Source organism: Filicampus tigris, chromosome 6 (genome assembly GCF_054856515.1).
Source record: "Filicampus tigris isolate MCC_2025a chromosome 6, RoL_Ftig_1.0, whole genome shotgun sequence".
NCBI classification, from domain to species: domain Eukaryota; kingdom Metazoa; phylum Chordata; class Actinopteri; order Syngnathiformes; family Syngnathidae; genus Filicampus; species Filicampus tigris.
Window position 1 is genome coordinate 28486843 of NC_141222.1, and position 22172 is coordinate 28509014.

Consider the following 22172-nt stretch of genomic DNA (forward strand, 5'->3'; position numbering starts at 1 on the left):
TATTTCCCAGGTCTCCACCACAACCTCACTTAAAATCAAGCAGGCAGGAACATTTTGTTTTCATGCAGCACTGTCTAAAGAAATAGTCATTCGCATTGCTGAATGTGGATTTTATTTGCTTTTTCTTGGCACACACACGCACGCATGACATTTAAATGATAATAGTAAAGACAAAAATAGTAACGAGCGCATGATCTGGAAAAAAAGCAACATTTGAACAACCAAAAAGTGCTCCAAAAGTTGACTTTGAACTACATGAATTTGAACACATCCTACTGTGGCTGGAAGGTGCAGCGGCACCACCTGGTGGCTCATTTTGACCACTGCACTGCCTCCGCTTTGGGAAGTTGGTAGTTGAGGGCATCAAATTCTTCGCCAGGCTTTAGCTTTGGCCCGGGAATCATGACGGTCTAGAAACAAGGAGCTCAACTTAGAAAGCGTCCTTAAAGGTGACCTGAAGTCAGTGTGATGACTGCCACGGCTTACTTTAATAATGGGGTCCTTGGCGGGGGCCCAAGACGGCACAATCTTCCCGTGGAGTCGCCAGCGTCCGTAGGGGTTGACCAGGTGCCGCTCCAAGACCAAATATTCCAACACATCCTTGGGCTGATCTTCGTCGCCCAGCATCAACCGCCCGAAGCGTTCGTAGATGGCCAGAGTCTGCAGGAGGACACTTTGTCAACACAGCTGCGCAGATGGACGATACATATTTTAAGAAATTTCAAGACAGTGCAAAAGATTAAAATGACACCGCAACGGCTCAGGGCTCAGGTAACCACCGATCATGGCTTACAGTCGACACAAGTGACAAAATGGCCGCCCCCCAGGGATGGCTAAAAACGAGTGAATTAACTCTTATTCCACAAACGCAAAATGAATCAGAATGCCGTGTTTCAACTTGTGGGCCTGCTGGGAACATATTTTTGGGAAGGAAAAAAAAAAAGTATTTGGGTTGATTTCTCTCTTTAGGGATCTCACCTGTCTGGAGTGCATGCGGACCGTCACCTGGCCGTAGAGGTTGCCCTTGGCAACCATGTCGGGGCTGCGGGCGTGGACCACGCGGGGCGCCTCCAGCGACTCCACCAAGCGCCAGCGCAGGCTCTTGTAGCGGTTGCCCCGCGTCATCTCCTGCCACGGGCAGCAGATGCACGATGGGAGTTGAGTTGCGGTCGGAACGCTACCCAACAGGGTTTGAATCGTTGGAGATTTGTCTTTACAGTTTGTTTTTAATTTGATTGACTTTTGCTTTGTAAACTCACGTTAGTTTTAGTTTGCTTTTTGAGCCGGGTTGCTTCTTTGCATTTTTCGGAAATGCTATGTTTTGTTACTAGTCTTAGTACTAGTTGTTGGTTTTTTTTTTAAATGTATTGTGTATTAGTGGAGTGCACGACTAAAAAAAAGTAACAAATCATTGTGTAATAGAGTAAACTGCAATTACTAAATAACTCTTCAACCTTTTTTCTTCCATACCGCCATACAAAAACAGAAATAAATACATTTAAAATAAATGGCCAAAGCTAATGACAAAGAGGAAAATAAAGGACAGTCTCGCTGTAATCATCATTTTCACTAAAGAAATGTAGCTGTTTTTTGAAGAGCATTTTCGCTTTTATTTCGTTCATGAAAATGGTTCAATTTGAGTTATTCTTGTTAACTGTAATAACCTGGGCAGGGGGGAGGTGTTTCGGAGAACTTACAGGGTAACAGCGCTCCGTCACCAGTGAGTGAAGCTTCTCTTTGTTGAACCTGGACAAGAACATTCACAAAAACACATTCAAAGGTCACGTGCCATCAAAATCTAATTTTCCTCACTGTGTGGAACGCATAACACAGGTCAAAATGAGTACGTACGTTGCCCGCTTTGTGATTGCTACATGCCCACTCAAGTCAAGAAAAAGAAAAGAAAGAATCAAATAAATACAAATTCACTGGCGCGCTAACACACCTGCGTCTAAAACTTTGCATCAGCTGGCAACTTCAGAGGAGCTGAGGAATAAACCGTTTCTCAATTTATTTGGGGAGAAATTCCCAAGCGTTTCAGGAGCGCAACCACGCGGTGTGGCACATTTCATGGAGGGTGGCTTTGCCAATCGAAGTTTTCACATGCGTCTAAAGTCCATTTCTGGGATTTAAGCGGCACAGCTAAACACACGCACACATTGGTCAGTCCGCACTGGCGCAGCGTCACCATGTGGCTGGATTTAACTTGTGATAGACCGATTATCGGGGCAGATATTCTGCATTTTCATCAGCATGGATCACTTTTTAAAATCCAACGGCTGATAAGTTCTGAGTTTGAAAAAAAAAAAAGGGTTATTTTGAGATGTCTGCCAGTTCTCTGCTGGCACCTCACACTGGTGACCTGCTGGCCAGTGGTGGCGTTGAGGATGCGCGTTTATGTTTTTGTAAGTGTGTAAGATTTACATTTCAATTACTGTATCGACATTTTTTAAAACTTGATTTACTGTGGAAAACTGCAGGGAAAGATGTATTTGTTGACATTTTCATTTCACTTTACATGACATGCTGCTTGGCCAGTAAGCTCTCTGCACTTTTTGTTTGCACTTTTAAACAAAGATGTCTATTTTAAACTATCATGCTGCAAATTTGAAACGCTGGAAAAGAGGAAGTGAACCCCCAAATTTTCTGGATAACAACATGTTCCATGCACCTCCACTAGTCTAAACTCAGCATTCTGATTGATGACTATTGCGTTTGTGGAATATGAGTGAAGCAGCAAAATGCACCCACTTTTAGTCATCTGAGGGGGCGGCAATTTTGTCACTTGTGTCGACTGAAAAGGACATCACCGTAGCTCAGGGCTCAGCTGACGACCAATCGTGGCTCAGGTTCAGAAAACAGGTGAGCTGCGATTGGTTGTTACCTGAGCAACTGAGATGTCATTTTCAGTCGAAGCAAGTGACAAATGGCCGCCCCATGAGATGGCTAAAAACGGGGGCATTTCGCTGCTTCACTCATATTCCACAAAGGCAATATTAATCAGAATGCCCGTTTCAACTAGTGGGTCTGCATGGAAGATATTCTTGAAAAAAAGATGTTTGGGTTGACTTCCCATTTAAATTCAAGCGTTGGGAGTTTGTATAAGTAAAAATCTGGACGCCAGCGCAAACAAATATCGGCTGCAAATATCAGTTACCAGCCTCCTTGACTACTAAAAATCTTTAAAAAATAAAAATACATTTGTGGCAAAGAGCCTGTAATTTTTGTTTCCACAAAGAGCTGGCTACATTAAGAAGGCTTAAAATGCCGCCTGTGGAGTTGGGCAAGGTTTAACAACAGAACATCCTCTTTTCCCAAAGCCGTTGTGTTCAACAAGAAGAGTTTCAGCTGTAATTACGTACGTGCACAGCGCGTTGTGAGCCTCGATGAAGATTTCCTGGGCTCGTTCGGCAAAATCCTTGGAGGAGAACTCTGAGTCGAACTCTTTGATTTTCCGAATTCTGAGAGGGTGACACAAATATTGATTGGCTTCTAGGCTTGTAAATGAGCGGCAAATATCTGGGAACATTTCCAGTCAATTTTCCTGGCAAGTTATGATGGGGAACGGAGGAAATAATCAAAATTGTAAACATTTCATAGAAATGATGGGAATTTGTTGGCAGTCATGTCCTGTAGGGTGATGTATTGGAAAGCTACCAGAGTCACGCTTACCGATGGACCGATTATGGGCGAGGCTGATGATCGATGCAGATATTTGGCATCTTGAAGCATATCTGCATCGACCCTTCTTGCATTTCGACGGCTGATAATAGGTCAATTTAAAACTGGGTTATTCTGTCGCTGAATTAGACCCAAAATGTTAGGAGCTTCCAGCACTCTTGTTTGAGCTTTAAACAAATCTAAATGGAAGATTCACATTTCAGTTATATTGATTTTTTGGGAAAACTTTATTTATTCTAGAAAACTTTAGGATAGAGATATTTAGTATCTCTTGAAGTATTTATTTAACTTTCACAGATATGCTGCCGATCCTGGGAGCTGTCGCTCCCGTCGCCGTCGATCGCCCGGACCTCTGATAAGTAACGGCAGTGATATATGGACAAACGCGCACGACCAGTGACCCCGGTCAAACGTGATTTGATATGGTTTGTAGACAATGAACGATAACGACGTCCTTGTAACAGAATAGAGGATGGTAATCACCACTCGATTTTTTTTGAAAAATTAAAATAGTGCTTCTCTTGCACTGACACATTATTTTGACATCTTCCATTTAAAGAGTAAATCATAAATTCTGCCTGTGTGAAAGCCACATGTCTAAGCTCTTTAATTCTTTTGGAATGCTGTTTCTGTCTGCTACAGGGGCTGAGATAATCATTATTTTGTAAGTGTTGAATTTCTGGGAAAACCTCAGGTTTTCATGGGTAATTCCAAGGCGACTGACGGTTTTGGGGAGCTGTTCAGACAGGCGCTTTAGGCCTTAATGGGTTACGGAAAAAGGGCAACCGGTTCTCTGTTTTCAACTGGACATGCAATGAAATCTGCTCTTGTTCTGGTAAGAATTAGGTGAAAAAATGTTTTCCCCTTGTAAATTTTAGGTCCTCGTTCAAAACCGGCAAACTCCTGGCTTGACCTCACTGATGCTCCTCAATTCCAATTGATTCTAACAACGTTTCCCACCCTATTCATGACGGCGAGACAATCTTACGCCAGCTGCGAGGAGGCGCTCTGTCGCAGCTGTTCCGTGCGCTGCTTCAAGCCTTCTTTGGACAAAGAGGAAAGACGAGCGTCGCCTTCGGGAGGCACGTAGGGGTCAAAGATTCCCGCTGGAAGAGAGCATGACAAACTTTCAGAGGAGACAAACAGCCCCCTCCACTATATCGTAGCGCAAATTTCACAGCCTTGCTCAAAAGCAGATTTATAGATTTAGTACTCGGCTGCCATTTTTGTACCATCTTAATCAATGCCAGCGTTAAATTAGCCATTCAATGTCTTTTTCAGGTAGTATTATGTGGACGTGAGGGTTAATTGAACACTCCAAATTGTCCTGAGGTGTGATTATGATTGTGATTGTTTGGCAACCGATTCAGGGGTGAATCCCGCCTACTGCCCGTCGACAGCTGGGATACGCTCCAGCACGCCCCGCGACCCTTGTCAGGTTAAGCCGTTTGGATGTTGGATGGCTATATATTGCGAAAGTGGGTTGTAGTGACTCCTTTGCGCAAAGCTCTATGACTTTATTTAGTTCAGTTTTGGACTGATGCACACTGTTGTTAGTGGCACAGCTTTCCTGGAAACCAGGAAGAAATCACACCAATGATGTCACGCGAGCCACCTTCAGGAGTTGCTGGATAAAATACGCCTCAAGTCTAAAGAGAGAAAGTGACTTGGAGTCACTCCAAGTGACATGCACTCGGCTCTTGGTTCTCAAAGGGGTCCGGGAGTGGCCATGCACACCTCCCTTGAGAGCTGTAGCAACCGAGCTCGGTGCTCAATGCTCACCGGCACCCTACCTATGGTGTTTTCATTTAATTCATGCTTCTGGACATCGTATTTAATGCCACTCAATACCTTAATTTTCATAATATCCATTTAATGACCCTTAATGTTTTTACCGACCCACAAAAACCCTGCGTATGGTTTGATTGAACATGTTGGCGATTTGTTGCCTATAGTAGGGATAGACCCGTTATCGGCCGGGCCGATTATCGGCTCCGATATTCAGTGTTTCGACAAATATCGGCAGCGGCCTTTTTTAAAAATCTGATGCCCCATAACTCAATTTTTAACTGTGTTAACTTCAAGGAGCAATTTATGTATATTTTCAGTTAACTAACTTAACTAAGAGATACTAGTGACCCTGGAAACACAGTCTGCACTTTTTGATTAGATAGTGATAAGTCAAATTTGAACATTTCTATGATTTTGAAATTTTGGAGGACTGTAGTTACTGTAGAAAACTATATGGCGCTAATGTTTAAGTTTTCATTTAACTTTTGAAGACCTGGTGATGACCCTGGGAGCTCCCTTTTTTGTTAGAATTTTACTACAATTGGCAAACATTAATAATAATAATAATAATAATAATTGAAAAAAAAACCCTCAAATTTATGCAAATCCGAAAAATTGTTCAATAAACATGCTTAAAGACGTTTCAACAAAGTTAAGGGTTTTCATTTTTTTGTAGTAGGCAGTCAGTGAGTGCATATGAGCCAGGAATACTTTTAATGATAAAGAAAAAAAAAACTGTTTACACGGTCTCTCTATAGCAACATATGCATGCTCCTTGATAAATGAAGATGACTGTATAATGCGTCCCACCCACACACACACAAAGAGTTGAAAAGGAATCACACAATACCGGTGCAGGCGATGTTGATGGGTCTCTCCATGTACTGCTGTCGGAACACAACCCCAGCTGCTCTGGCCTTGGCTTCCGGGTTGACATTCTGCTTGCCCTTCGCGCCCACGGCCGGGGGGACGAAAAAGCGCTTCTTGGTCCGCACGGGCACTAAAAGCGGAATGGGGTGCCATGGGACACCCACTGAAGTTTCGAAAGCCTGATGGGCGGATGACAGATAATGGTTCAAATTCACTCATTCATCATTTGAGAAAACAACCAACGTTTTACAGTTCCCTCAACCAGTTGAGTGTGTGATGCTATTCTGTTTAAACTTAATGCCTTTGGCCAGTTGTATTTTATTCACACAAAATTGACTAGTGTACAAATGAATGTATCACTATATAGTTTAGAACTCTTAGAATTGTAGGGAAAAATAGAAACAAAAACAGCAACATAAATTTCACATTTTTTATTTTTACATAAGTTTTTCGGGTGATCAAAACATGGAGACAATTAAGATAAGATAAGATAAGAATGCCTTTATTGATCCCACAGTGGGGAAATTTTCATTCAATTACTGATTTATAATGGGAATGAGTACATGATATTCACAAAAATAAAGAAAAAACTGAAACACTTCTGCCTCATTTTAACGTGTCGCCTGCCAGCGTCAACATATTTTATGTACCAAGGAAACGCACAAAATAAATTGAAATTCTTTTTGACGCTGATCAATTTGTCCAACAAAGTAACAAGAGGGTTAATTATCAACTTTTTTCTTTTAGGATTTAGTCTTACAGATCATGAATCGAATGTTGAAATCAAATAGCATTAAAAGAATGCAAAAACACCGGGGAATGGCTTAAAGAGGAAGTCAACGCAAACATTTTCTTTCTAGAATATGTTCTATGCAAGCCCACGAGTTGAAACAGGGCGTTCTGATAAATATTGCGTTTGTGGAAGAAGAGTTAATCCACTTGTTTTTAGCGATCTATTGGGGGTGTCCATTTTGTCTTCTGTCGACTGAAAATGACATCACAACTGCTCACAACGACCAATCACAGCTCAGATTCAGAAAACAGGTCAGCCGTGATTGGTCGTTGTGATCAGTTGTGATGTCATTTTCAATCGACAGAAGACAAAATAGCCGCCCCCAGAGATGGCTAAAAATGAGTGGATTAACACTTATTCAACAAACGCAATATTTATCAGAATGCCCTTTTCAACTCGTGGGCCTGCTGGGAACATATTCTTGAACTTGGGTTGACTTCTTTGAAAACGCACTCACTGTTAGTGTTTTTATCCCCCAGAAAATCCCCCCAAACACACATTGTGAACAATTCACCAACAGAAACAGGTCACAACATTTACATACGCGAAAATAGAGTACATAATATAGCCATTATTATTCATGTTGCCAAAGTTGTCCTCCACCTCCTGAAAGGAGCCTACGTTTTTGCTAACTAGCTAACGCTACCGCTACCTTAGCTTCAGGCGGCGACCTTAAATGTGTCATTAACGCGTCCACTGGATCAACAAAATGACTGCGCTTGGCTCAGTCTAGTCTATCGTCCAACAAAGATGCTTTCAATGTGAAATTTGTCCTTTACCTTAAAGTAGGCAGCTAGCGTCCTCGTTCCGGGCGCCGCCATCTTGATACCATTTAGCGGAAACTGTACAAAATCTATTTCCGGTGGTGGCCCATGCACGCACCATTTCTTCACGCACAAAGACACGATATTAGACAAATTACATCGGTACAATACATGTTATGTATGTATGTTATCTAGCAAATATGAGTTATAAAGTATTAGGATTTAAATTCATAAATACTACTACTGGTTTACCATAATCTTAGCCGTAACAAAAGCAAAACTTTACATAAACAATACTCTTTTTGATAACTTGGCAACTATTTTACGTAAGTACGTCCTTACTTTCCACCACTGACACGCGTGTCACAGTTTTCACGGCTACAGTATTCTCATGGCGCTGGCCTGTGTGGGCAAAAAAAGTCGAGCCACTCTGACGTACATGCGCGCGCAGCCCAATGCATCGACACCACAAAAAAAACAAAAAAAAACACGCGTCCTGTGACGTCACAGTGATCGTGACCGCGTGCACGTGTGGCGACAAAGGGTGAGCACACAAAACTGGCGTGACGTCACACATGCATCCCGCACACTCCGCCGTTTGCCCACTTTTTCAATTAAGGGGGGCTCACCCGTAGTTTTTTTTTTTTTTTTGTATCACAAATGTCAGCCATTTTAAAAATTATCGTGATAAAGATATATTTTTTATAAATATATTTATTTTTTTAGTAAGCTCGTAGTGTTGAATATATATTGTAGTATTTTAGGCTAGTAACACAGACAATAAGAAACACGTCCTCGGATAACGTGAGTATGAATGATTTAATGACACTACAACACTGATTAAACACCTCAGCATTCATCATTATTATTATTGTTATTATCATTATTATTAAATAGAGGTATATATTATAAAATCTGTGTAGTTTAACGACGTTCCCGATTGACAAAGGAATGGCTATAAAAATAAAAATACATGAATGTATGCATGTAAATACATAGATGTATTTTTTTTCTTTTTTACAGCAGGTATATCATGTTTAATTAGGTATGTAGTGTTGAGTATTGTAATATTTAGGCTACATACCTAGCACAATAAGCATGCACGTATGACACATAAGGCACAGGTGTCAAACTCAAAACCCGGGAGCCAGATCTGGTCTGCCACATAATTTTATGCGGCCCGCAAATGGAAATGAAGCACGTCAACTTCCATGACGCTTGCAAAAATTTGTACCAAAGTTACAAATTACCATATGTAATAAATAACAGATATATTACAAACATTTTCTTGTTACATTATTTCAGAAACAAGAGTTACTGATATTTATACTTAACCCTTAATTGGTGTTTGCGCGTCTGTGGGACCCCTCCATCCATCCATCATCTGCCGCTTATCTGAGGTCGGGTCGCGGAGGCAGCAGTCTCAGCAGGGAAGCCCAGACTTCCCTCTCCCCAGCCGCATCTTCCAACTCTTCTGGAGTGATCCCCAGGCGTTCCCAGGCCACCTGGGGGACAGACGTCTCTCCGGGGCGTCCTGGGTCGTCCCCGGGCCTCCTGCCGGTGGGATGTGCCCGGAACGCCTCACCGGGGAGGCGTCCAGGAGGCAATCAGATGCCCAAGCCACCTCAGCTGGCTCCTCTCAACTTGTTTCTGACAAGTATATTAGAGTTGCTCCAAAGGAAAGTTTTATGAGGTGAAAAATTATGGACAAAGGCCAATACCCACGCAAGACAGGCCTGCTGATAAAATTTGGATAGTTTGATAATTAATTGTGTAATTTGTTTAGCAAAAAATTACACTGAAGAAGAAAATGAAGTTCTCCAATTTTGCTGAAAATGTAATATGGAATAAAATATCAGATTAAATTTGGATTAGAGAGACCCTTTTTTTAACCAGGTGATCTTAAAATGTATTAAGAGCGTCACTGAAATCCACTGCCCAGCAAGTACCTCCGCCCCTGGCGTGTGATGACACATTCCAAAGAAACCGTAGCCTAAATAACTCAAATAACACTTCAGGAAGATGTATTTTTGCAGCATGCTATAATGGTAGAACACGGCCAAGTTATTTTCATATTGCGTCGGACAGCCAATTAAAGAATGAAGGCACTCCATCTTTAAATTGTAGGGGAGGGGCAACTCTTGCAAGTGGCGTGGTTGCGTCATCAGGCCTTGTTTTAGCCCCGCCTCCAAAAATTCCGACCAGAAAAGTGCTTTCAGCTAAATCACAGAAAATTAAGTATTAGAGATATAGAAAAAAAAAGAAAAACTGACTTTAAATACAACGAAACATCACTTAACAAATGTACTGTGCTGGACTCAATTTTGTTTTAACCACCAGAGGGAGCCCACGAACCACAAGTGGTACCAATACCAAACTTGCTTGACTAAACTGGATTTGAACAGAAAATGACAGAAACGCTCCAATTTGTATGTCATGAGGAATTGTTGGCATGACATTTGTGACCGTAAATTACCGTCGTTGCGGTAGCCCCTCATTTTTTTCCCCAGCGATGTATTGTGTGGAGTTTTACCTGGTTGACGGAGGGACTAGGGGCAGTCAGGGACAGGCATGTTGTGGGGTAGGCTGGGCGGGGTGTGTTGCGGTGGTGGGATGGGAGTATTCCAGCCGCCGCTTCCGATTGGGACCTCGGAAATTCCGCCCGTGACTGGAGGAGACTCGCTGTGAGCCGAGAGAGAGAGAAGCTTCCGGTTGATGTCGCTCCTTCTGAGCCGCACGCTCACGCAGTCCTCCCTGCTGGTGCAAAGACTCAGCGGCCGACTAGCGCCCACTGTCCTCCCGTGTGCACCAATAAAAGTCCAACAACTCGTTGCAGGTATTACGACGGTGAGAGCGGCCGCTCAGTGTTCAGCAGCCATGGCCAAAAGGAGGCCCTTTGAGCGGCTTCCCACGGACGTGTACCCCGTCAACTACGGGCTCTGTCTGCAGCCCGACCTAGTCAACTTCACGTTCGGCGGCAAGCTGCAGGCGATGGTGGAGGTACGTGCAACGCAAACGTGAAACAATACGCCGGACTGTCACACTGTCACTTACTCACTCACTCACTGACTGCCTCACTCACTCACTCACTCACTCACTCAGTCGCTCGGGCTTTTTTTTTTTTTGCCCTTACGTAATATGTCAGTCACTTGGCCATTAGCTCGCCTGTCGTAGCCTGACAAGCACTCGCCAAATGGAAGAAATGTGGCGACATTCACATTTTCCTACCAAGCTATCACTAACATATAATCTTAAAGTTGTAGTCATTGGTGCACAGTTTGTTTGTCTGGACGCCAAATCGGTCAAGATTTGCACTCTTACGTTAGCTTAGCGGTTAGCTGTTAGCGTGCTAGCTAACGGCGCTTGTCAGTGCGTGTAATTATTGTTATTGTTTTTATTTTGCCCCCGCTGATAAGCCCTTTTCATCACAGTTGCTTGGCCGCTAAACACCGTTTGTGGTAGTGGTAATAATAACAATGATAATAAAAATAATAATTATAATAATTGTTATTAGTAGTCGGTCAATGGGTCGTTGCGGGCTGGCTGGTGTTTGGTAAGGCCCAGTACGCACGCACGCGCGCACGCACGCTAGGATTTTTCAGATCTTAAAAGGTTGTTTATCTGTTGCAGACCCCACACACGAAGAATAAAAAAACAACAACACGTTTAACAGTTTTTCGCTGTATTATTTTGTGTGGTGTGCTCCGATAAGCTCGCAACAACCAGGTAACTCGGCGAAGAGAACACACGTGAGGAAGAATGACAGAAGAATGCAAATTTTGATTGAAAAGAAGCAGAGAGAAGAATAGATGTAATACATTTTGACCGTTTTAACAGGAAATATTTATCCGAAGCTAGATGTGATGGAAGTCGCGAATTGAATCAAAATCAGTAAAAATTGACAGAATTCAATCTTGACCTAAAAGTCCCATACTCATCACCTCACCGTCTGAAGCGCCAGAGTCCCAAAAGAGCTAAACACGCGACTACGTTGTCACTGCCCACTTTTTGATGTCCTCATCATCCTACTCCGCTACAGGCATAGGGAGCAGGATTGTCATGTTTTCTCTTTTAAGATGCAACAACTGGCCTTCCCAACCCATAACTGTTCTAGAAAGTTGACTCACGCCAACCGGTGCCGTATAAACAAAATGACGGTTTGCTTCATAGCAGAAGTTGCACCGTTAATCCACGTAAAGGCTGCTGGGGTTTAGGAAAAAGGTGGAAAGCGGTGAAAGTTGACTAGCTGTTCACGTAGCCTGGCAGGAAGCGCAGACGCACATGGCTGCTCCTTGGCCGACCGGCAGGGACTGTGGCGCCGCTGCCGTGTCACCAACCGTCAACATCAACACCAGCGTCCACTGTGAACGTAGCGTGAAGAGGGATGCTTGGAATGCCACCCATTCACAGTTTGCGTATTTTGTAGCCACTTGTTCACAGATTTCCAGTGAGCACCAGTTTATCAAGGAGTTCGTGGCGCATAAGGACAAACTTGCATTTTGCAGCGTTTCCGCTGCATGGATGTACACACTAACTCGCAAGTGCATTTTTATTGATATGGAGCGGAGTGGAGTCGTGTATGAAGTGCTGCCTTCACCAGGGAAAATGGATTCCATGCTGACTTTTTTTTTTTAGACTTGGGGCTCAACATGCGTTTGCCCCCTAGATTCACCCCTGGTTGTCATGGTAACCAACCTAGCATAGGCATAATGGAGAAGATGCGACTGCCCTGCTAATTTCAGCAAGACAAAAATCGGGTGAAAAGTGTTCAGCGATTCTCGAGCTTTGGGCTGCATGGTAAAAAGTACAGACGTGTTAAGGTACTTGGGAACTTTTTTCAAAAGTGTGCCAAAAATGAACAAAGTGTACGTAGGCTTTTCACGATCAGGGTAAACTCGAGGAGTTTAATAAAGAGGGTCACTGATCGGATCAGACCTATCTGTATGACGCATATGATGATTTGCCGATGTGTGAAACTGATGCAGCACAGTGCCAACTACTGCAGAGAAGTACTAACTCAGTGTCAGAGCCGTTATTATTTTATTTAGCCTCAAGTATCAGTGGCTGATGACTGCAGCCTCCGCGAGTATCGGATACTTTTAAATAGGGCCATATCGGCCCAATACCAACACCTGGTATTGGTACTTGCTCATCACTACTTATAAACATACATAAACGTATATAAATGAGATCCTAATGGGCATATGAAGGATGGACATGGATGCAGTTAAAAAAATGACAACAATAAAAAGCACTCGTCAGCCACGCATGCAGTTGGTACTGGCCGCTGTCGCAAGCATTCGAGTACTTGAAATAATGCTTGGTATCGGCCCAATAACCGAGTACCGATACTCGCCCATCTCGAAAGAATGCTTTGGGACTCAAACGTGCACCACCGCAGCACAGGACGTCCTCCGTTGTTTGCTGTAATGTCTTATTTCGTGGACCCGATCAATTACCTCATTGAATGTTTGGCAAATTAAGACATTACAGCCAATCACAGATTTTTCATAAAATGCAAAATACCGGCCGATCCGACCGGTTCAAGTCAAACTTGGTTGTTACATATGTATATTTTCTAATTATTTGTATACACGACATTCAAAGAAATCCCTTTTTGGTCAAATGCTGTCCCTTGAAACGAGATGAACAAGTGTGAACTTTGGGTCTATTTGTATTGCACGTGCAGGTGACGCAAGCCACCAATCAGATTGTGATGAACTGCGCCGACATCGACATCATCACAGCCTCCTTTGCGCCGCAAGGAGGGGACGGTGAGTCTGATTTGTACATACCCCGACTCCCCACCCCTTTCATCATCCTGGTTGATCACATAACCAACATAACACAATCACTCTTTTTTAAAAAAAAATTTAATGTATTTTTCATAGAAATTGACGCCACAGGATTCAACTATCAAAATGAGGATGAGAAGGTGACCTTGTCCTTTCCTTGCGCTCTGAAGAAAGGTGAGAAGATAAGGGCTGCAAAGTGACACTCATTTTCGAAGCCGGTTACTCCCGATGGCCAGGGATGTACTCAATTTAAGGTCACGTCCTGATAGGAAACTTAGATATTGTTGGCGGAAATCCATTTTGTCCAATCCTGGAAAAAAAAACGAGCAATCTTCGCGCCAGTACAGTTGAATATGAAGAGTCCGTTGCCTGTAGCAAAAATGCAGAGGCTAGTCCTGAGATGCTTGTGTGAAGATGAAGAAACTTTATTTGCGTGTTCATGGAACTTTTTGGGTGGGGGAGGCGCTGGCGCTTTGTTGCTATTTTTGGTTGGAGGTGTGCTTTTTTGTTGATCATTGGGGTCGCGATGAATAATACTCAACGTTGTTCGTTTGTTCTCAGTAAGTTTGATATTATCTCGGTAAAGATCGTGTTTTTGACGAGAAGGCAAAAAAAAAAAAAATCCCAAGAGGGAGCACTTATTTTCACCCATTCTGTACAAAAAAAAGATTTAACATCTTTGTGGGAGTTGCAATTTGTTCCTGAGGAAAAAAAACATGCTGGATGAGAACAGTTTCAAAGCTTGTTGGGTAGAAAGCGGATGCTCAAGCAAGTCCCAGATGTGACCTAAAACAAGAAAGCAAAATTTTGAATAATGTCATTGTAATGTATTTTTTTCAGAACCGCCCCAAAAAAAGAAAAACAAGGGTGTGGGAGTACTGGTTTGATAAGATTGTAAACCAAAATTTCTTTTTAAGGCCGGATTGCCCAAGACTAGTGTACAAATGTAAATTTGGCCTTTAAGGTTTTTGTCATTCTGAAAAATGTCTGCATATATAAGAGGTGCTTGAATATTCTTCTCCTTGTAAATCATGTCACTTTTCACTCTTTCTGCTTGTAAGGTTCTGGTGTGTTGAAGATCAAGTTTGCAGGGGAGCTGAATGACAAAATGAAAGGTTTCTACAGAAGTAAATACACCAACACCGCGGGAGAGACCTGCTATGCTGCCGTCACACAATTTGAGGTGAGATGGTGACGTCGGACGGTAGCACGAGACGCCAGATGGACGGACGTGCAGTGTCCTTTGCTCAGTTGTACAGCAACAAAATACAGCCAACACCTTTTTATTAGGGGGACAGGTTCGACAACCACCCATGGTAGGTGAAAATCTGCTTTAAACAAACATCTGAAACACATTTAAACGTACTTAAACACACAGAGTTGTAAACTGAATGTTTAAGTTTTGCTCAGTTTACTGTGCAATAGTACAGAGAGCACTACCTAATGGCCAGATTAACCTTGATTTCTTTTTACATTTTTGTTTATGTTAGTGTGTCTCAGTTTTTGCACTTCAATGCAGTGTGTGAATATGATTTCTTTTCAGCATTTCATTTGGATACACTTTTATTTCTATGCATGTGGCAAGTTGCAATCTGTCGAGTTCAAATAAATGTAAAACGTTTTAAAATATAGAGTTTTTATGCTTCATTCAGCTATTTATAAACGTAGAACATACTAGAAACCTATCATAATTACTTTGTTGAGTCACTAATTACTTTTACAAGGCCGTAACTGAGTTAGTAACACAATTACTCTTTGGAAGAAGTCATTTATAACTAATAACTTTTTCAAAGTAACTTGCCCAACACTGATGTGAGTCTGCCAGAATATTGTACAAATATTCGTTCTTGCGCGAATGTTTAAAAAAAAAAAAAAAGCCCCCACAAGGCACATTAGGTTTAGATGAAACTGATGACTTGAAGATGAAATAGTGCATCTATAATCCAGTGTGATACTGAACTAGGAGCTCCATCTTTCTAAGCGGCATGCTAGTAATATTGAGAAGGCGATCAATAGCTTCTCGATTCTTGGCAGGTAGTCCTAAGCCCTCCGCCACAACCCCCAAAAAGTAACATCGGCGGATTGAAGGTCATTTTTACCGCTAGTACAACAGAGAGCGTGTCGCAAAAACCCTATTCCAACACAGTAATGTTGTATTCCGGGGCCAAGCTAGGACGTGTCTTAAAGTGGCCACAAGTAGGCTGAATACAAGGCTAGATGTGTGCCATTTCTACGTCTGAAGATGGGCTCGGTGCGCCACTTTGAACTGGTCCGGCACTCAATTGAGGATGACTGAATTTTGCTCAACGCTTCGGAGCAAACCGCCTCACTGATGGAGATTTGAAGATCCTGCTCCCAACGCAACGCGGAATGAATTAGGACTTTGGCGGTACACTGCTAAAACACATACAGTAAACAACGGCGTTTTTCCAAATCAGCGCTACATTAGAGGTGTGAAAATGAACCGCCGTGTGGTGGGGGTTGATTTTGTTAGTGCTTAGTTTCTTGCCACCACCGATGTGACCTGACGTTGAACTCGTCTGTCCTCCTTTCTGTTTGTCCGACCCCGCCCCAGGCCACGGACGCCCGCCGAGCGTTCCCCTGTTGGGACGAGCCGGCCATCAAAGCCACCTTTGACATCACGCTGATTGTCCCCAAGGACTGCGTCGCCTTGTCAAACATGGTACGTGTCACTCGGGGCTCGGCGACACCCCGCCTACCTCCACCCAGGGCCACTTTCACACAAGAGACGACCAATGGACAACTGAAATGTTAGGAGACTGCGCAGTTTGCACACTATGGCAAACTACGAACGCAATCATGACCATAGTGTTGAGTGAGTTGCACTCTGACTGCGCTAAAGCCTTTTTTTTTTTCTTGCGTAGGATGTGTTTAGATTGCGTACAAAGGGGCCCAACATGCAGACTGATGCAGGAGTGGTCTTCAAAGGGGAAAATCAACCCATTTTTTTTTTTTTTTTTTCAAGAATGTGTTGCCAGCAGGCCCACGAGTTGAAACACGGCTTTCTGATGAATATTGTGGTTGTGGATTACGAGTTAAGCAGCAAAATCCACCCATTTCGGGCCATCTCGGCGGGGGCGGTCATTTTGTCACTTCTGTCAACTGAAAATGACATCACAACTGCTCAGGGCTCAGGTAACGACCAATCATGGCTCAGCTTCAGAAAAGAGGTCAGCCTTGATTAGTCGTTACCTGAGCCCTGAGCAACTGTGATGTCGTTTTCAGTTGACAGAAGTGACAAAATGGCCGCCCCCAGAGATGGCTAAAACGGGCGGAATTTGCTCTTTAATCCTTATTCCACAAACGCAATATTTATCAGAATGCCTTGTTTTAACGAGTGGGCTTGCATAGAACATATTCTTGAAAAAAATACGTTTGGGTTGACTTCCGCTTTAAAGATGGATAAAATGACATTTGATTGTACATTCTGGGATGTGTTCCATTCTCACTTGTGATATGGACAGACCATATTTAAAGAAAACATATTTTTTAGTTCATCCTCTCTCAGATGCTTTAAATACACTTCAACTTTTTAAAGTTGCTGTTTGTGTGTCACCCCTTGACTATAAAACTGACACAAAATAAATGAAAATGAAAACCAAACCATATATAAACAATGGTCCGCTATCTTAATGCTAACATAAAACACGAAATGTCTTAGCTGTTATGAAATGCGCTATATAAATAAAATTGTATTGTATCATGCATCTCCACATCCACGTTTGCTCTGCTTGGCCTCCAGAACGTCGTCGAGCGCCAGCCGTACCCGAGCGAGGAGGACCTGGTGGAGATCAAGTTTGGCACCACGCCCATCATGTCCACGTACCTGGTAGCGTTCGTCATCGGCGAGTTCGACTTTGTGGAAAGTCAGTCGTCGGACGGCGTGCTGGTGCGCGTCTACACGCCGGTGGGGAAGGCTGAGCAAGGTCGCTTTGCACTGGAGGTGAGCCCGCCCGTCCTCTGATGGAAATACAATCTCACATTTCCACTTCCACTTCCACTTCTACTGTAGAAAAAGCAAATGACATGGACGTTTTTTGGGTCTTTCCCCCTTCTGGAATTTGCTTTCTTTCTCCTGATAACAAACAACCATTGAAACTGTTTTTTTACTCAACATTTGCACCAACTTCCAACAGATTACGGAGAAGTTGGACTTTTTAGGAAACTGTGTTTAGTTAACCTTCTTACATCATACACAAACAATGTGAAACGGATTCCGCTCACGTTGTCATTTAAAATTTTTTGCAGAAATTGAAGGTGACAGTCGCTTTTTCTTTAAAAATAAAATAATAAAATAGAAAGGTTGCTAAATATAGCAACAAGGTGGCTTATTTGGCAACACGGACTGTGCTTTTGGCAACGAGGTCCCCTATTTGCAGCTGTGTTGTTAGTGTAAGCAGTGTACGTCCGGGGAACGTGCAGTGGTACCTCTACTTACGAACGTCTCTTCATACGAAATTTTCACGTTACGAAACGCCTCGACAGGAAAATATTGTCTCTTGTTACAAAAGAAATTTCAAGATACGAAAGGTAAAAATACAGTATGGGCTGTGAATCGCAGCTCCGGAGTTTCCTGAACGCAACATACTGATCTGCCATTGGCTGTTACCTAGCATCTTCCTGGCATCCCATTGGCTAAGAGGGACCTCGACTGTATGCGCCTATGCGTGTAGATAGACAGACAGGTAGGTAGATATATATGTATATATATATATATGTGTGATAGATATGTCTATGCGGCGTCCTGGTCATTCGCCCCTCGGGCCATGAGGTGTTCCGATAGTTTTACGTGAATTAGAAACGAGGAAAAGGAAAAAAAGGAGAAAATTGTTTTTTTGTCCATACAAATAAAGCAAGAGATAATAGAAAAGTATGAAAAAGGGATGCCTTTGGTTGATCTCGCCAAAGAATATGACCGTAATGTATCGACAGTCGCCACGTTATTAAATGAGTGCAAAAACCGCTTCTGAGAGAGAAGATGAACCAAAGAGGGCAAAAAGCAATGAGGACAGCAATTCAAAGGTAAACGACCATCATTTTTGTTCTTTACTCTATTCTTTGTTTTTTTTACCTTATGCACAACTCTCATTTATTGTGCAATCTCATTGTAACGTGTTTGTTACATGTTTTCATGCATTTTTATGCTTTATAAAACATTGATGTCTGAATATTGGCTTGGAACGGATTAGGGCATTTACATGGAAAACGCGTCCCTACTGACAAAATTTTCTACTGAAGAATTTTCTTCCTGAACCAATTAATTTCGTAAGTAGAGGTACCACTGTACTTTGGTCCTGAGCAATACATATGATTCAATCAATCTAATTAATTACTCGCCTGTTGCATTGAAATTACTTTGGCAACCCCCTAATTTGAATATTACTGTGTGGTTTCAGGTAGCAACAAAGACGTTACCTTTCTACAAAGACTACTTCAGTGTTCCTTATCCTTTACCTAAGATTGATCTCATTGCTATTGCTGACTTTGCTGCTGGTGAGTGATTCTCCACATGACATGCACACAAGCCTTTGTGAAAAATGAAATTTAAAGTGTCCTAACCCCCCCGCCCCCCTGCTTTCAGGTGCCATGGAAAACTGGGGCCTTGTTACCTACAGGTATCTAACCTTTCCTGCTGGCGCATCACATTGTTTGGATCCAGTAATGAAGTTTGGATCCATGAGGCCAAAATGTGATGCCAGTCCTACATAAACACAACCAATGTGATATTTGTCGAGGGACGTGCATTTCCATTGCTGGCAAATATCTGGATCAAATTTGAAACATTGCATTTAGTGTCTGACTGCATTTTACAGAGCCCTTTTTAAAGGGGAAGTCGAAAAATGTCTTTACAATAATATGGTCTGTGTGCCCCGTCCAGTCTGAACAAGGCATTGTCATTAATATTGCGTTTGTGCAATAGGAATGAAGCAGAAAAATCCCCCCATTTTTATCCATCTCGGTGGGGCGGCCATTTTTCTTTGTAATATTAATCAGACTTTTGTGGGACTTGACTTCCTCTTTAAATCCTAGTTTCTTCGAGCTGAATTGCTGAAAGAAATCTGATCCTTTCCATACACAACAGATGTGACGATATTTGGCAGGCACGCGATCACATTGTTGGCAAATGTTTAATCCGGATCGGATCGAGATCAAACTTTGGACCCTGAATAAGGATCTTAATTGACTTTGACAGAGCCACAGAAACATTGAACTTCTTGGAGCTTTAAGGTCGAAAGGAGTCAAACCTTACAACAGATGTGATCATATTGCCAGAGATGTGATTTTACCTCAGAGATCAAACAGTTGATCCTGCATTGTTATCTGAGTGAATTTACAGAGCTCCTGTTAAATCAATTTTCGTTAGATTGGACAATGCGCAGGCTGGAAAAGGAGCACTTTTTTGGCTTACATGGCTAAAGGCACAGCCGTTCTATTCCTCAGCTTCTTAAATTCAAATTGATTAGTTCTCCATGGTCAGCAGAGGGTAACAATCAAAATGGTGTCATTTCTTTGCTCAATTGGAGTGTATTTAACACACAATTTGGGAAGGAAGACATTTGCATAAAATTACTCCCTTGTCTGAAAATATAAGAGAAAGCCAACATTGTCTACTTTCCAGTGTAGAAGAAACAAATTTGACCCCAGTTGTTTGATTCGATCTCGCAAATAACGAGGAATCGAAAAATGTATTCAATTGGCCGGATACAGCAGCGGTAGCCAAAAGCTACAGTTTGCTTGTTTTTGATATATTTAAAGGTCTGTAGAAAGTTCAAAGCTGTAAATGACAAAATTTGACAAATCCCCACCCTTGGGAAGCTTGATTCTGTTTTTATTCACACAGCTAAAGTGGTTCATTAAAGAAAAAAAAAAAAAAAAAGGAATGTGGCATCAGAGAGCCGAGAGAGTTTACGCAGTGTGTCTGTTTGCGTTTGTGCAGGGAGACGGCGCTGCTTATTGACCCAAAGAACTCATGTGCATCTTCCAGGCAGTGGGTGGCGCTGGTGGTGGGTCACGAACTCGCCCACCAGTGGTTCGGAAACCTGGTCACCATGGTAATGGAGCGATATCTGCACAAATGAACAAGATGCCTGAAATGGCCCCTAAGCCAGCACATGTTTGTTTGCCTCTAGGAATGGTGGACCCACTTGTGGCTCAATGAGGGCTTTGCGTCGTGGATCGAGTACCTGTGCGTGGACCACTGCTTCCCAGAGTACGACATCTGGACGCAGTTTGTGTCCGCCGACTACACGCGTGCTCTGGATCTGGACGCGCTGGACAGCAGCCATCCCATCGAGGTGGGCGGCCCTCTGGCTGTTGGACGCCTGCATGCCGTTGCTGCGCCGCGCTGACAGCCCGCTTCTTCTACTGCTCTCCCCAGGTGAACGTCGGCCATCCGTCCGAAGTGGACGAAATCTTTGATGCCATCTCTTACAGCAAAGGGGCGTCGGTGATCCGAATGTTGCACAACTACATTGGTGACGAGGTAGTCCAGCAGTTTGAAAACGAGCACCTTGTGTCATTGTTGCGCATCTTTTTCTTAAAAAAAAAAAAACCTTTTCCTTGCTTCTCTGTAGGACTTCAGGAAAGGAATGAACGCCTATTTATTGAAGTTCCAGCACAAAAATGCCTCGACAGGTACGACTGCGGTTGCCGCGTGGATGACCAGCTTTAAAGGGAGAAACACGCAACAGCGCTCCCGGCTTCAGTGGTAGAAATGCGCTTGTGTGTTCCCGGCATGAATGGCTTGCAGTAACTATTAATAGGCCTGCTAACGTATAATGAGAAACACCATAGATTAGGGCTCCAGCTATTGAATATTTTGGTATTTGGGTATCCTACTGAAAATTCTATCGAATATTCGCATGTTTGGATTAAATAAAAAAAACATATATAATTTAACTTGATTAAAGCGCAATTATGAATACAGAAGGGAAAAGAACTCATTTCAACTCCTAACTGTAAAATACCAAATTACTCGAGGACTCGTTTCAACCCTACCACAGGCTAATGGAAATTAGCATCAATGGAACAGTAAATATGATCCTTAAAACAAACTGCTACGTAACAGACGGACAGCAACACATTCAATCACGGGATGCATTACTCTCAGGCATAGAGTCTGCTCTCTGTTACACTAATCCTGGATTTTCATTGCGTACCTACTCTGCCTCTTCTTGTTCTTGCTCTTTTTTGTTTTTGTTTTTGAATTTTATTTTGATCAATCAACAGTGTAGAACATTCCTTGACAAAACCGAAGAGAGTAAGAAAATAGTAGAAATCAAAAACAAGAAAAACATGTGCATAGAAATTTGGACATCAAAAAAGACTGAAAAGTGAAACATAGGTATGTATTTGTATGAACATTAACGTTACGGCAATGCAGTATTCTGATCAATCAAACCTATGTCCTACTATGGGCCTCCATCTCTTCTCAAACACCTCAGACCTCATTTGTAA

The 22172-nt window shown here is 42.6% G+C and overlaps 2 protein-coding genes across 5 annotated transcripts in view; one reads left to right on the forward strand and one right to left on the reverse strand.

Annotated features, from left to right (window-relative positions):
- Nucleotides 1-93: 93 nt before the first annotated feature.
- On the reverse strand, nt 94-10988 carry mrpl45 (mitochondrial ribosomal protein L45). Of its 4 annotated transcripts, none has more exons than XM_086033105.1 (9): nt 9235-10983; nt 7915-8022; nt 6323-6521; nt 4670-4787; nt 3363-3461; nt 1698-1746; nt 979-1128; nt 487-660; nt 94-410 (listed from the first exon to the last, which is right to left on the reverse strand). In XM_086033105.1, exons 1-9 carry the CDS (start codon nt 9274-9276, stop codon nt 312-314), a joined length of 1038 nt encoding a protein of 345 aa, XP_085889231.1. In that variant the 5' UTR covers nt 9277-10983; the 3' UTR covers nt 94-311. The 4 variants fall into 4 exon arrangements, with proteins under 4 accessions (XP_085889231.1, XP_085889233.1, XP_085889232.1 ...); XM_086033107.1 differs by lacking the exon at nt 9235-10983 and adding an exon at nt 8186-9192; XM_086033106.1 differs by lacking the exon at nt 9235-10983 and adding an exon at nt 8242-9191.
- Nucleotides 10483-22172, forward strand: part of npepps (aminopeptidase puromycin sensitive) — a 21068-nt gene continuing 9378 nt past the window's right edge. Inside the window, exons 1-12 of the mRNA XM_086033104.1 lie at nt 10483-10899; nt 13589-13673; nt 13791-13868; nt 14756-14877; nt 16270-16377; nt 17458-17658; nt 19112-19208; nt 19297-19330; nt 20653-20767; nt 20846-21010; nt 21094-21198; nt 21290-21350. Of these exons, the coding sequence (XP_085889230.1) occupies nt 10615-10899; nt 13589-13673; nt 13791-13868; nt 14756-14877; nt 16270-16377; nt 17458-17658; nt 19112-19208; nt 19297-19330; nt 20653-20767; nt 20846-21010; nt 21094-21198; nt 21290-21350 (1456 nt within the window). The 5' untranslated portion in view covers nt 10483-10614. The remainder of the gene's footprint in view (nt 10900-13588; nt 13674-13790; nt 13869-14755; nt 14878-16269; nt 16378-17457; nt 17659-19111; nt 19209-19296; nt 19331-20652; nt 20768-20845; nt 21011-21093; nt 21199-21289; nt 21351-22172) is intronic.